We start from the raw sequence: 16,500 nt of genomic DNA, 5'->3' as shown, positions 1-16,500 counted from the left end.
GCTATATTAATACCATCTTCCAATATAATTGTATCCACCTTGCTAGGAGTACAACCAAGGAAGGTCTAGCGAGGTTGGAGGGATGGAGGAAGGAAGGACTGAGGGAGGGAGTAAGAGAGGGCTTGTGTTTGGAGTTTCTACTGGTTAGGGGAGAGTGTGGAGGAAGGATCAAGCATACTCATCTTCATTGCTATAAGGGTTACTTCTATAGGAGATCAGTGCTTTGATCACCTCTTTTCCAGAACAATCCTATTAAATTGATGAAGTAAGGTGATACATGCATTCTTAGTTACAGCAGGACATGTCTGACTCTCTGCATGACCATGTGATTATTCAATGGACTCTCTGAAATATATTGACAAGGTTAAAATACACTGAAGCCACTCTGGAGAGTAAAAATAATAAAATACAGTACCTGTACCACACATGAATATGAAGATCCCTTTAATATTGGGTGTTATCTGAGCAGCCAATATTTAATTTAGCTCAGAAGTACAAATGATTCAGCCTTACTACCCATGATTAGGAGAGAGAAGTCCCTACCAAAGAGTATTCAGTTTGGTCAGTTGTATGCCACCTAGAACGGTATACTGAGAATATAATCAAAGGGGTATTAACCAGCGAGAGAGTGTTGGAATAACCAAATGTTGTTTGATTAATCATTGTCATGTATCTTTTCTGCCTGACTGATATGATGTACTCCAAGGTGGACCTGAAAATTGGACTTGAACCATTACACATGTAATGATATGAACTAACGTGATTTTTAATAACATCCAACTAGCTCCTCATTATATGGAGGGTGGAAAGAGATAACGACAAAATGCAATGTAAATAAACAGTTTTTATAGAAATAATGCACTGCATATGGCATTTGTTTGGTCCCTGGCCATGCAATGTTGTTTAATAATCTTCTTTTATAGGCCACCTCTCAAACCCAAAGGATAACAAGCAAAAATTGCATCTATGAAATATCATCACATCTTTATTCTCAATGGCAAAAATTGAAATGCAATATACATTATAAACAGAAAAACAGCTGGCTTGGATTGTGTTGCAAGCCACTAACAGTTGAGGGATTTGAATGACATCATAACCCGTGAGAGCATGTTGCTGGCCAGCTGGTGTTATTTATAATATACACATAACTGAGGAAAAATAAAAAGGCAAAACTTATGTATTATAAAACTAACAAAGTAAAATTATCTCCTGCCTCTTGGCATTTAACTTGTTACCAAGACTAATTATGAAGAATACTAGTGAAAGGGTAAATTTCACTTTATTTTTACTGCACAAAAAAAGAGCAAAGTCATGAGACAGTGACCCATACTAGGTCAATAGCACTGCTATATTCTGACTCCAGGAGGTTCTAGGAAATGCTATCACTTCTCCCATGAGGTTGTTAAAGGTATTTTGTCTTATTTAGCACAAGTAAGTGCTCACCGAGCCTCATATTTATATCAAATTGCTAACTGCTATTTTAGGGTTAATATCACTACAAGCTGGAGGTTTCAATTATTACTCACTGTATAGACTACCAAATTTCCAACCCTAACAATGCAAAGGTGTATAACCTGATAGATAGATACCCAGCTGAAAGTTAACCGTAATACACTTTCTTGTTTTCCACGGCAGCATAAGTTTTTTCATGTGCTAACACTTTTGTCACTAATGCACATTCTTTTAAGGGGAAAAAAATATGCTTCTGTGCTCTAGTTTTAAAATACAAAGGTATGATGTTATTTGTCACCATGCCCAAAAAAGTCCTTACTCGGTAACTTTGCCAGAAGAGGGAGAGAGAGAGAAGGCAAATGCTCCCCCAGCTGTTTCCTGTCTACAGTGTCTGTGTAATGTAGATAAATGTGAGGATTTTCTCTAAATCCCTCTTCTGTTTGCTAAATCTCACTGTCACTGCTAAAATCAGAGCAAATAGAGCCTGTGCAATGGAATAAAGTCCTCAATATTGAAATGTGACATTGCTCTCAACATCCACATCTCTCTGGATTTCTTTTTTCTCATTATTTCTGCTAACAAATTCATTTCCAGACTTTGCACTTTTAAGAAGCAATGGAAAAAATCAAGAGTCTTTCAACACAATTATTAAAGTGCTGCTTTTGTGATTTCTTGAAGGTAAATCTTTATTACTATTTGAAATCATTTTGGAGTTTTATTTTATTGTGGATTGTCTGCTTCTGGCTAAGAGAGTGTTATGCACTTTTTAGTAACATTATTTCTGAACTGGAAATTATTTATAAATTGCTGAATATGCAGTTTTATATTATCTGAAAAATGGCTGTATGTGATAGTTGCAATTACATACCGATAACAACTGTAAAGGTAGAACTATTGCAGGTAATTATTTTAAATTCTGCTTCTGTTAGGAAAACTTTACAATATTTCTGTTATGTCAATATTAAAGCTTCCAGTTACATTATTATCTATAGTTAATTAATGTTGTTCAACATAGAATAAGAACTTTTAGATATTTTCTGCAGGTGCAGAGGTTTATATTGATATATGCATTATACACATTGTAAAGGTTAAAGTACTGTACTATTATTCTATGCCCACAATATATAAAATGTTCATACTTTATGGTGTTCAAACTTATAGGTGAAGGTAGCATTGCAGCAATGTTTTGCCACTATATTACATTTACTTATTTTTGTGCTTTCATTTATTAAAAGTAAAAATGAAGTTCGGTTTGCCTTTTATATTAGAAACCAGTTACAACTCTTGCTGACCTTGCATATTCATATAGTTTAAACAATTGTACATAAGGAAAGTGGAAATATTCCCCCATCATCTTGTCCAACTTTTCTCTTTGTAGGGAGGGCTTTTTCAGGCAAAGTTTCATGTGACAATACTATCATTTCTATTCAGGAGTGTCAATTCTCTTTAGGTAAATTGGACTGCAATAGATGCACCGACCTCCGTTTCAATCAACTGGCCCCCATTCAAGTTTCCATTCTCAGCAAAATCATATCTTTCAAGAACTATGTTGGGATTTTTTTTCCAATTTGCAAGCACAGTTTTAAGAAGCTGACACAGACTCCACAGCTATTCAGCTCCACAGAATTACCCGAGGGCCCAATTCATTAAAAAAAAGTGCCTGTCACAGGCAGAATTCATCCACTTTCCTTACTATAATTCATAATAGCTTTTCTAAGTAAAATATGTGAATTGCAATTGAACAATTTTTTGGTATCCAGATAGGCACCTCATTCCAACATACCTGAAAGATGAACAAAGAAAGAAAGAGCTGAGCAATGCTAAAAGTTAAGAGACCTAAAAATAATGGGCTAATTCTTCAGTCAGTATAAATTGGCATAACTCCATTGAAGTCAATGGAACGACACTGATTTACACCAGCTGAGGATCTGGTCCAAATGTATACTTTACTTACATGATAATTACTAGTGAATACTATGTTATTACATTGTAATTACATGTTTCTTCAGATACTCTGGTTTGGTAATTCGGTCCAGCAGTTTCATATGCAACCTGTCCTGCAGAAGATACATATAACCCTATATTCTATTTTACGCTGTAATACATGCTACTTATGTCATTACTGGTATTTATACATAGTATTTATTATAACTGTAAATGTAATTAAATGGACAACTGTTTTCATAAATGTAAAGATTATTTACATACAATTTGTGCCAACTGATTTAAAGTTTTTGCGATGGGTGGAGATTAGAAAACATGAAAGGTGTAAAAGAGTTCTGGAGTGGTCAGCCTCTGTCAGTTCATTTATGTGCCACTATTTTGCACTGTTGGAACAGAACTGCAGTAATAGCTGGTTATGTTACTGAAGAAAGATCCATGGAAATTCCAGCTGTGAAAATATGATCAATCATTTGATGTAATTAACAGAAGTGTTTACTCAGGCTCATCCTGTACCTGTATTTGGTGTCCAAATGTAATTAAATGCTTCAGTAAACCCCACCCACCAACCAGTGCATTTTTTTAAATACCTCGGTTTTCTATTCAGATTGGACTCACAATAAACACCCTAACCTGTTGTAAAAAACCTGTGACCAATTGTGTTACATTTCTGAAAGTATTTTTCTTATATTCCCCTGAGATGTAAATGAGAATTTTAATCTTATCACAAACATCTTGAATCAACTAATGGCACCTTTAATTAAAATGATAAAGAAAATAAATCCTGTTCCGGAATAAGTTTGGAGGGAACAGTACTTAACTTTTTTTTTTTTAAATCCATCAATTGAGCCCTATGAACATGTGAATCCATTTCTTTTTTCAACATTTTAACTTGTCTGCAAGTTCTTGATTGTTTTATATTTTGGGATAAACTGCAGAAATTCTCTGTGGTTGGACTGTGCAGCTTTCTTGGCCTGCACTAAAGGAAAAACACTGGAGAATCTGTCTTGTCCTAGCTACATGCTGATATTTATCTTACCATGTAACCCAGCTGAAAACTCTTGAAAAACATAAAATTGTTAAATTCTTAGGATTTATGTTTATTGCAGTCCCAAATGTTATTCAAGAACAAACTGTTAAATACATAATGTTCTTATATATACAAAGCCTTTCAGTCTACTGAGACTATGTGTTTAACAGCTTTCTGATTTATCTCCTCTGAAGTAAGAGCTATGTTAAATTGCAGGTGCATCACTTTCTTATTTTAAATTCAAGAGTATGGAAGGGGAAAGAAGAAACTGGTGGTGTTAAAATATGGAATCCTTACAAGAAATAATGCCCGATATTGTCAGTCATTTATAATCTGATCTTCTTGCATCTACCATTGAAGTCATTTTAATGCAATAACATTTTGTTGGTTTTTCCATGGCAAAATTGGCTAAAGACTCTTGTAAATGGGAATATAATTATTCTCATACTTTGTATGACATACTAAGGGATTTGGATTTGTTGGTTATTTTCACAGCAAAAATGCCATCTAGAAAAAAGGGAAACCATTCCAAATTATTTATATGTTTTCTTCCTTTGAACTCTGCAACTTGGTAAGCATGGGGCATGAATTTGGCTCATTGTTTGTCTCACTCACTGCCCCTACTACTAAACATAAATGGGATTTCCTACTATTTTAACAGTGGTATTTTCTAAAACTGCTATGTCATTTCTACAGCATAAGGGTTCTGTAGCACTGCACACATTGGATTAGATCCTTGGCTGCTGTAAATCAATACAGAAATGGAGACAAACGTGGCTCTGTCAATTTACATCAGCTGAGAATTTGGACCTTTAATATTTTTTCTAGGAAAGAAAAAACTAAGTCTGTACCACAACTACAAAAGAGAGAAAGTAATTGTAAGCTCTTCTGAATATGGTCAAGTTCAGATCTAAGCTAAATGGGTATAATTCTAACTTCAATGAAGATACACCTGCTGGCACTGAACTGAATTTGGCCCATAAACCATGACTAATTTTCATCTTAATTTCTTGAACATTTCCTGTTTCCTGCTTTTTCTCTCCCACCCTAGTTATTTTGGCCTCCCTCAGTTCCCTTGCCTTCCTTCTATCGCTTCCACATGCAGTTGCAACAAGTCAAAGTCCATTCTTAGAAGGTTCTTTAACTCTGTGTAAACATGAACCATGAATGTTCACCAGGAAGAAAAAAACAGGTTATAAAATGCATACAATGGAAAATGTAAAGACTTACAGTATTATCATGAGAGCTTTCTTAATATGTGGTTACTTTTATTTAACAAATTACACTGCGTATGCATTCGCAACTCACTGGGGTGCAGTATTTCATTTTCTTTAGGACTCTACTGGGAAACTCTGACGCAGTGGTTTTGCTTCTTTGGCAGGTGAAGATGCACACTGTGTCCTACATTCATCTCTTCTACCTTGGCCTGTGTTTGCTTACCTTAACCAATTCTGCCACCGCTGGCCCAGAGACACTCTGTGGTGCTGAGCTGGTTGATGCTCTTCAGTTCGTATGTGGAGACAGAGGCTTTTATTTCAGTAAGTCAACCCCTTCTATCGTTCAGCTTCAAAAATTTTCCATGTAATCCTTTGGGTTTTGCAACCACTACAAGCATGCACAAGAATAATCAAACCAGACTGTGAAGTATGGCTACTATCCTAAATCGTGGAGTTATCCAAATCCGAAGTGAACATGAAGTTTCAATAAAGCATAGAGCACAGTCTGAGTTCAGCTTATCTGAGGTTTTAATGGGTTTTCTTTTTCAGCTATGTTATTCCTTTTAACCACTTCCCAGCTGCTTCTATTCCACCTGCTGTTCTGCTACTTTCTGCTGGCCTTCCATTGAAATCAATGGAATGACAGGACATGCTAGATCTGATAGGTTCATGTGGCAGCATAGTAGGTACAGTGATACATGAATGTACCAATTTGTATATTATTGGATGTTCTATGTACTAAGATATCAAGCAATAGTAAACAAGTTAAGTACATACCACATCATGTTAAAAACACACTACGCTCCAAGATCTGGTTTGAGAGAGGAAATCTGGAAGGCAGAAAGTTACAACATTTGAATATCCATACACTACATCAATTCAGTTCAAGCGAAGACAAAATTAATTTGCATTGGGGTAATAAAAAACAATAATCACAAATGCAGCCAATATTTCAAATGAATGAACTATAAGTCTGAACATAAGTTAACGCATGAATTCCTATTCTGAGCAATATCCCAAAAATTGGCCTTGATAGACCACTACAATATTTCACTGACTTAGCTTCTTTTGTATGAAACCGGAATAATGCAGTGGTAATTCAAACCCATTATACCTTCCTAAACAATTACAAAAACAACGAGGAATTCAGTGGCACCTTAAAGACTAACAGATTTATTTGGGCACAAGCTTTCTGTTAGTCTTTAAGGTGCCACCAGACTCCTCACTGTTTTTGTGGATACAGACTAACACAGCGACCCCTCTGATACTAAACAATTATAAGTGGTCTGCAATTCAAAAAGAGTAAAGCTATGAAACAGAGGGAATTTCAGTGTCACTTCCTACCTGAAAGGTGGCTTATTCTAAGATTCCAGTGCATTGATATCAAGCATATTCTGGCTGTACCACTGATACGCTTCAAAATATCAAAGTTTCCACATTTACTCATGTTGAGTGCATCTCAGTCTGGTAACTACTCAGATTGCAGCTTTTGAGTCCACGGAAAGACATGTGGCCTCTAATGAAACTTTCAGTGATTTGCTAAAGAAAAGCCATTCAGTATCTGGTAAGGTTACTCTAGTTGGTATGAGGTTCACTCTGTGCCTCTACTAGCCCTCATTTTCGGAAAACCACAAAAGATTCAGATCAAGTGCCTCAATTCTGGACACTTACCTGAAGCTTATCCAAATCTTTGGATGCTTTCTCCGTCCTTTCAGTCTATTCAGATCCTTCCTTTTCTTTCCAGCCATCCCCAACCTCACTTCAATAATGAAGTCACTTCCTCTTTTTCTTCCCAATTCCCACAAGCACAATCAGTTTTCTGACACGGTTACCTCTATCTCCTTCATGCTTTTATTGTGAACTCCAACACCAAATATCCTTCTACCTGGTCTCCTACAGGCTTTCCATTGCTTTGGCAATATCACACCAAGTACATTAGGTCTCTACTTATGTACAACCACTGTCCTCAAAATTCATATGTTCTAGAGCTGCACAGGTCATAAGAACAACTCCCAAATGTATAGATATTATATATTACCATAATAGAAGGTGTACTGGACAAAGATACGTTACATGTATTAAATATGCAACATTCTTCTTTGCACAATGTCTGCATAGTTTAATAATTATAAAATATTGACATTCTGATAGAAAGTTTGTGTTCAATAGACCTTGGAATGTGTTGTTTCTGTATTTTGGTGCAAGGGATTATAGTTACTGTAGATCTGTTAGTGCTTTATCTTTGAACACTGTTATTTAAATCTTTATAACTATCTTTCTATAATTAAAAAATTGAAATGCTATGTTTTTTGAAAGCTATGTCCTGGGGTCAGAGTTGAGGCTGTAATTGTAAAGTTTAATGTTAATTTTTACATGTTTACATTTTTGTGGAAGTATCATGGAATCATAGAAATATAGGGCTCAAAGGGACCTCGAGAGGTCATGTAGACCAGCCCCCTGCACTGAAGCAGGATTAACTATACCTAGACCATCCCTGTCAGGTGTTTGTCTAACCTGTTCTTAAAAACCTTCAATGACAGGAATTCCACAACCTCCCTTTGTAACCTTTCCAGTACTTAATATCCTTATAGTTAAAAAGGTTTTCCTACTATCTAACCTAAATCTTCCTTGCTGTAGATTAATCCCATTACTTCTTGTCCAACCTTCAGTGGACATGGAGAACAATTAATCAGTCCTCTTTATAACAGTCCTTAACATATTTGAAGACTGTTATCAGGTTCCTACTCAGTCATCTTTTCTCAAGACTAACATGCGCAGTTTTTTAATCTTTCCAGACAAGTTTTGTAAATCTTTTACCATTTTTGTTGCTCTCCTCTGTACTCTCTCCAATTTGTCCACATCTTTCTTAACGCCCAAAATCAGACACAGTGCTCCAGCTGAGGCCTCATCACTGCTGAGTACAGTGGAACAATTACCTTCTGTGTCTTACATATGACATTCCTATAATACATCCCAGAACGATATCAGCCTTTTTTGCAACTGCATCACATTGTTGTCTTATATTCAATTTGTGATCCACTATAACCCCAGATCATTTTCAGCAGTTCTACTGCCTACCCAGTTATTCCCCATATTGTTTTGTGCATTTGATTTTTCCTCGCTAAGAGTAAACTTTGCATTTGTTGTTATGGCATTTTATCTTGTTGATTTCAGTCCAATTTTCCAGTTAATTCCAATCCCGTCCTCCAAAATGCTTGTAACCTCTCCCATCTTGGTGCCATCTGTAATTTTTATACATACACTCTCCACTCCCTTATCCAAGACATTAATGAAAACATTGAATAGTACTGGACACAGGACAGACCTCTGCAAGACCCCAGGAGATACATCTTCCCAGTTGGACAGTGAACCATTGATAACTATACTCCTGAAGTAGTTCAAATGCTTGAATTATATGAGTAATTAAACCTATATATAAAACTTTCCTTATTATTTCTATTAAGTGTAACATTCTTGATATTTATTGTTCTGATGTTTATTACTTACTTTAACAATGAAGATTTGTCTGGGATTTTTCCCCCTAAGGAATATTAAGAATATACTATATACTATACCTTGGGCTCCTATGAGATCTTCAAGAGCTCCTGAAAATGTTGACCCTCAGTACTTAAAATTCTGTGGGTTGACACCTTCCAGCTCGCCTTTTGCTCCAAGTTACCATGCCTCTAGAGCTTGTAAGATTATTATTTTCTCCTGCGGAAAAATAAAACAAAAGTTTTTGGTTTTTCAACAAAAAGTTGAAATTTCCCCCAGGAAGCAGGCACTTCCCATGAAAATGTTCTATTGAAAAACAGTTTAGATCAATTTTTTTTTCAACCAGCCCAACACTGCTCTCCCCAGACTAAAATAAGTAAGGTGTCTCTTATACACACATTATCCCTCAACACTTCCCTGCCTTTTCCACTCAGCAAACCTGTTGGGGCTGGTCACAGGGGACTGCTGCCGCCACAGAGGACCACAGCCATGATTCAAAGCCAATTGAAGTCAACAGAAGAATTTACATTGATTTCAATGGGCTTTGGGTCAGTTCCCAAAGGAAAACCTCAGTAGGTACAAGGAAGGAGTAGCTTGAGGTAAGAGCAGAGAGGTCATTCCCCCTTTTCCTGTGAATCTTCATAGGTCTGTACAAGTGCAAAATCCCATGAGCCTGAGGAGGCTCAAAGCCCATAATGCACCATTTTGGAAAAAATTATCTTTTATTTCACCAAGCCTCATTTGGGAATAAGTTACATGTTTAGGTCTATGTATGCAATAAAAGGGGCTAGATGCTTACTAAGAGCTGTACTAAGTTCACCAAAGCCAACATTCCAGAGCAACATCTCAACTGAAAAGTTGGCAACTTCTCAAATTGACTTTCATCATATGAATTCTGATGCTGTGCACTAGCTGTCCAATGAAATACACGCTGAAGTCAGTGAAAAGACTCCCAGCTATTTTAATTTATGCTGGACTAGGCCCCAGATATCAGCTAGGAAATCAAATAAATTAAGTTTCATTTCTTTTCTGCTTTCTTTTTGTTTATTTGGTGCCAAAAAAACCCATCCTCGGAAGACTTCTGGAATTCTGGTGAACACTTCTATGTTTAGGGTGTCATAGTTCAATAAAACATTGTTCAAGTCATTTCAAATTTTGTAGAAAAATCATATGTCAACCCTAGATCTAAGCCACAAATTTTGAGGCCAGTACATGGCTGTTGTGGGTTTTTTTGTTTTTGTTTTGTTTTGTCTATTAAGAGGTAGGGGCGAGGTTCAAAATCAGGCTTATGTAATTAAACCTCAGTTGCAACTGCTGTCATTCAATAATACTCAGTATTTTAATATAGATATTAAATTATATATTATACTGGTTATAGACAATAGTGTGTGTGTGTGTGTGTGTGTGTGTGTGTGTGTGTGTGTGTGTGTGTGTAGGGTAAATCTTGGCCCCATTTAAGTCAATAGGAGTTTTACAACATAGTATCGATGAGACTGGTGCATTGCCTATTATTAAGGTTGCTTGACACTTCCCATTATAATTCCCTGGTTTCAGTTGCTTATAACTTTGCCAACTTTTGGGCTGAAATTTCCATGCCAGGTATCTACATTAGGCTGAATAAAAAAAAATTCACCCAAAACAGTGTAATCATTTCCAAGAAGGAGACAAGGGGAAAAATACATTATTTTGCCCATTTTAAAATTTTCTGGTGTCTTTGAGAAGCTGTAGCACCCCATACTTTGCAGCAAGATCTTGGAATTTAGTCTTTGTCCTGGGATGTGCTTTTTCCCATCCCCATGAAAATGCATCCAAATTTGGCCAATCTCTGAGTCTTTGAAAAAAATCATAGTTTGCACATATTCAGTAAAGACTTGAGAGAGCCTCTCAGCTAAATTTACCAGAGATCCCATCCACACTGGGCATTCGCAAGCCCAGGGCTGAGTGGGATTTTCCCTGCAATTGCTGCTCTGGTATGCTGCAGGCCATGATGGGGCTAGGCATCAGACCCAAAATCTCTTGCACTCTCAATGAACCCCCACTGGGCCCAGGCAGTAAATGAAACTACCCAAATTGAATGCAGAAGGGACAAAAGCCAGACCTGTGATGGGACAGAGGAAGTAGATTTGGACAAGAAGCTTGAGAGTGGGATCCTAGGATTGGAGGCTGGGGGTGGCAGAGAGGAAAAGTGAAACTGAGAGTTCAGTGGGAAGCCTGGGACTGAGAGCTGAGGTAAGCGAGACTTGGATTGGCTAGACAAGGAGACTGAGATTGGGATGAGAACCAGTGTGGCAGAAGAGTGAGATGAGAGGAAAGTACACAAATCTAACTATGAGCCAGGGTTTGGGGGGAGAACTGGGAATAGTTGGGCAAAGAGACTGAGACAAGGAGCTTGAGGGCACTAGAGCTTGGTGACACTGAGACACTGAGCTTGGACAAGGAGCCTGGGAAGGGAGACTGGTGGGCATGGGTTGGGGGAGAGAGACAGATTGGACAAAGAACTGGAAGGGGGAACTGGGACAGGGATACTGGAGAGGTCAGGTTAGTGTATGCTAGGCAGTGTGACTGGGACTGGGATGAGAAGCCTGAGGCGTGGAGACTGGGACTCGCTAGGTGAGGAGAATGGGACTGGGATGAGGAGCCAGGGCGGGGAAGAGACAGGACTGGGATAGGGACAGGGCAGAAGCATTCAAGCTTGGGCAGAAATAGGCAGAACAGTCTGAACCCACTAGAGTACAGGGTTTCTCACAGTGAGCACAGTCCATCCTATTCATTGAAAGAGGCAGGAGTCCTGTGGCAAAAACAGTATGTGACCATGTAATTAAAAACTGTCTCATAATGCATATGCAAAGGGCATAGGTAACTTAATGCTGGCACTTTTGAGTGCTCGATTTTGCAACCTTCATAATGTTCTTTTAATATGGGGTGGAGGGTTGTGTGTGTAATTATATGTAAAGTTAAATTTCCATTTACTAGCACAGCCAAGTATTTAGTTACAGCACATGCTATCTTCATTACCACTGAGGAGAAGCAAACTTAACTAATGCTTAAGTATTAAACACCATGGAATTTTAGGTGAATGCAGTGCTTCTAATAGGCTTTGTACTGATAGCTTGGCAGACTGAAGTCTTCTGCTTATTCACAGAACAAACACAAAATGGGCAGCCGCAGTGCAAGTTTCCCCACACTATTCTGCCAGTGTGCCTCAACCCTGATCCGGAGGGACCATCTCTAGGGCTGAGAGGGTAGTTCATTCTACACACTGCTTTTATATTTGGAGTTCTCTCCTGAGAATGCTGTCAAGAGTGCTAAATAGTACTTACTATGATGGCAGTTTTATGATGTGAGCACCTGTCTATTAGCTACGAGACTGAATCCTTCAATTCAACCGCATCGCTTTCTGTTGCTACCTTGTTAGAACTAGTGTACTAATCGGGGTTGGGCCTGGTTGGTATTTGGACGGGAGAGCCCCAAGGAAAACAACAAGCTGCTGCAGGAGATGCATATTCAGTAAGTGGTATTCTTCCCTGGAAGTCAGTATTGAGCCAGTGACAAAGTATTCTATTAGGAAGGTGCCATCCTTTGGATGAGACTAAGAGAAGTCCTAACCACGGAAAAGATCCTAGCTCATGTTTTACAAGGGAAGAAAAATTAGCCCCAGTGGGCTAGTTTGGGAAGTCAGTCTACCTCCCTGCATGCATGTAATTGAATCCTTCTTTATTGTGTTTCACATCTACCTATCACTATCTATTTATCAGAATTTCTAAAGTGCCTATCCACATGGCATCCAGTTGCTGCACATGGAAAACACTGGGCTCTGCCCTGAAGGGACAGTCAATTCTCCATCCTATGACACATGATGCTTTAAACACTGAATCCAGTAATGTTCAACAGCTGGTACATTCCATGAAGTGGTAGATTAATAAAAGCCCACATTCTGGCTTCTCTTGCATGGTTTCTGACATGGGCAGAGGAAGTATAGGGAGATTTGCATGTCCTTCTGTTCCTGCACTAATAGGCAACCTGAATCCCACACTCTGAGTTCACTAAGTAGGAGTTTGAGGATGGCCATAATGCCACTGCAGGTTATGACCATGTACCATTCCCCGTCCATACCAGTTGGCAGCTGAGGACAATACTGTGAGAAGCATGTGCTGGCCCCATGATGGTGTGAGAGTCCTGTGTGTACTCCTTAGCAGTCTTTTCTCCACATGCAGAATTTCTGTTGCTTGTGCAAAGGACCACTGCATCTGTTTACTGCAACTGTGGCAACTAATGCCACACAATGTGACCCAGTGTATGTAGAGCTCTTTAGGTTTCTTAGGGGTAAACATAAAAGTAAGATATTAGTCAGCAGTGATCACTCATTTCACTTTCAGCCCTAGTGATCTTGAGTTTAAGGATTCTGTTTCAAATTATTATACTCCCTGAACCACCCTCCGTTTCATTTAAGATATTACCATAAGTAAGCAGAAAGTTAAAAGGATAAATATTGCTACACTGAGGTGGAATTCTGCAGTTTTGGTTTGCCATCAGTGTGGACCTTTCCCCTTGTTTCCCTAAATATGGGGTCAGATATCTATGATTCACTCAGAGTTTCAGGTTAGAATGAACACAAACAACTCAACTGACACCTTCAAGGGTCACCTGCTTTGGATTGAAACCAAACCAGTTAAGTGACTGCCTGAGGAAACTCAGGAAGTCTGTAACGAAGCCAGGTACAGAACACAGATCTCGTCCTGACGCAGTCTTGTGTGTGAAACTCAAGATCATCCTTCCTTGTCATAGCTTTCTAGGCAATGTAGACCTTGTATTCTCACATCCTGTTATTTCAGGTTCATACATTGTAGACCCCGTGCTTATTTCGCCTGGCAAACTGATAAATCTGAGTGTAACTTGCTCAGGAAAATAGTGTTATAAGAAGATTATTCTTCCATCATTCACATTTCACTAGACACTTCAAAGTTAAAGAATAGAAGCAGAACATGCTCCGGAGAGCTACAGCACAGATCAGAGGGGTAGAATTTTGCTGTAAGTGTTGTACTCTTCCTGTAATAGTTATTCTGTCGATTTCTCTAAAAGGATATTATTTCTTTGTTTCTTTATATAATTCAAAGAGAATAACAGAATACAGTTTACTCTAGCTCACACTTCTATGTTATGAATAAATTGAACTAGCTTGGGAGAGGAGACCATGTGCATTTTGCTCTAGGAAACAAGTCATATTGTTTTCAATTCAGTTCCTTCTTCTTTAAGAAATATGCATTGCCACATTCCCAAACAGAGATGGTTAATGTAGTTAAAGGTGCATATAAGTGTTAAAAAATAAATGGCCTTTCAGATGCTTACATAATTTAATGAGTCACTCTAATTTCTCAGGCCCAACTTAGATGTAATATGTACCTGGGGCCATGTATAAAAATGGAAGCTAAAGTTAGGGACCTAGCATTATGAAGCTCTTCCAACATTCTTCAAAGAATGATCTGACACATGCTTCCTTACAGAGAAGAAAGAATTTCTGAACAGGAATGTATTCAGTGTTGTTGTAGCTGTGACAGCCCCAGGATATTAGAGAGACAAGGGGGTTGAGATAATATTTTTTATTGGACCAACTTCTGTTGGTGAGAGAGACAAGCTTTTGAGCTACATGGACCTGAAGAAGAGCTTGAAAGCTTGTCTCTCTCACTAATCTAAATTGGTCAAATATTACCTCAAAGATATTACCTCACCCACCTTGTCTCTCTAATAACTGGGATGGGCAGATTTAGGCTTTCCCAGTATCCAGCCCTCCCATTGCTTTTGACAACCACTATGTGGACTATTATGGCATATTTTTACTATTGATTTTCTTCCACTGAGACAACAAAACCAATGCAGTGTCCCTGGGAATGCTCAGAGATATTCCCCCTCCCTTGTACATGTCATGAGAATACTGGATTATTCTTCCAAACTCCCAGTTCACCAGGAAGTCAGGAAGAGTTAATGGGCAGGAATCTCTAAAATGAGACCTGTCATCACACCTCCCATGCTGTGTAGGAAGGAGGTATAAATGAAGGAGTCAGTATCCTGCAGAGAAGGAAATCAGTGGCCCAGTAATAGGTAGTTATGTGACCAGCACAGTGCTTCTGCTAAGTACCAGGACAATGATTTTCCTCCCTATTAATCAATAGCTGCTCAAAGTCTGCTTTTAAAATGGCTTTAGGATTTTTAGGCCTGACAGCAGAATTCATCAATGTAATTACAACAGATGGAATTGCATTGCATTGCATTCCATACCTCTTCCATACCTCTCCCATACCGGGGGGGGGGGGTCATGACAACCATATAGATGCTCACGCCTCTAAATGTCCCAAGCTGAAAGCAATGATCTATTCCAAGCCCTGAAAAGAAATGTTGAAAAGTTGCAATTACTGTACTATGTTCAACTGTATTAGGGAAATTTTTAATAGACATTTCAAAAATATATGCTGGTGAAATAGATGAGCCCGTGTAGTAACAATATGGAAACCACGCAGTTTTGGATTGAAACAATTGTGGAATCAAATCGGATCTGACACGTACCTCTTTTGTGTCTATATAACCCACTAGTGAGTGTGTGCTATGGATCCCTGCTCTGTGCCAATCCACAGAGGGTATGAGTTGTTCCAACCTCCACCTATAGAGTCTTGGCTGTTTAGCTCAAGATGCAGCAGCTCCTGCTTTTTATCTCTGCAGTTCCCAATTCAATCCCTGGTGTGATGACCTACATTTTACTGCCATTCATAAGAAACATGGAGGAGTGCCTTAAAAAGAAGCAAGGCCTATGAGAGAGAGTCTGCAATTTTTGCCACATTGGAAAGGGTTGGGGGGCTCATGCCACTGTGTTCTCCTAGAGAGTGTCCCAACCACAATACAAATAAATTTGCTTTTCATTCAATGACACTACACTGAGCACAGTGATCAGCTGCCTGGCCGCTCTGAAGCCGAAGCAGTGGGCAAACTTTCACACATGTACATCTTTGTGAAATGTCCCTATACTATTAAATCCAAATGAGAGTGCAGTAGGTTTCCTAAAAATTCAAATTATGTGTGCCCTCATCAGTGGTTAGACAAAAGAGATGACAAAGCTTGTCATGATGTCTGTCTTTATCAATGTGCTAGCTCAACTTTAACATTTAGCAAAAAGCTGTTACTTGACGTTTGGTTCCTTAACTGCAGTTAGTTGTATGTGTATTTAATGCATTGTTTAGTCTCATGTTGGCTAAAGTCACTTAAAGAAGCAATTGGCAAGCTCAGTGTTAATTCTTGGCATTGCTGCCCCTCTTACTTTTTCACTGAACCTTAAATACCAAGAAAAACCCTTGACTCATTTTACTTCTGACATATTCC

The 16,500-nt window shown here is 38.4% G+C and overlaps 1 protein-coding gene and 1 long non-coding RNA gene across 2 annotated transcripts in view; one reads left to right on the top strand and one right to left on the bottom strand.

Moving 5' to 3' along the window:
• The first annotated feature begins 1,778 nt into the window (after nucleotides 1-1,778).
• IGF1 (insulin like growth factor 1) overlaps nucleotides 1,779-16,500 on the top strand; it is a 77,269-nt gene continuing 62,547 nt past the window's right edge. Inside the window, exons 1-2 of the mRNA XM_073323488.2 lie at nucleotides 1,779-2,130; nucleotides 5,805-5,961. Coding sequence (XP_073179589.1) covers nucleotides 2,068-2,130; nucleotides 5,805-5,961 — 220 coding nt within the window. The 5' untranslated portion in view covers nucleotides 1,779-2,067. The remainder of the gene's footprint in view (nucleotides 2,131-5,804; nucleotides 5,962-16,500) is intronic.
• Nucleotides 5,836-9,346, bottom strand: LOC140902912 (uncharacterized). The gene is made up of 3 exons (XR_012156137.1): nucleotides 9,216-9,346; nucleotides 6,418-6,470; nucleotides 5,836-6,028 (listed from the first exon to the last, which is right to left on the bottom strand). It is a non-coding gene; the product is annotated as an uncharacterized LOC140902912 (long non-coding RNA).

Source organism: Lepidochelys kempii, chromosome 1 (assembly GCF_965140285.1).
Source record: "Lepidochelys kempii isolate rLepKem1 chromosome 1, rLepKem1.hap1, whole genome shotgun sequence".
Classification (NCBI taxonomy): Eukaryota; Metazoa; Chordata; order Testudines; family Cheloniidae; genus Lepidochelys; species Lepidochelys kempii.
The sequence above is the reverse complement of the archived record's forward strand: the minus strand, read 5'-3'. Positions and strand labels throughout refer to the sequence as shown.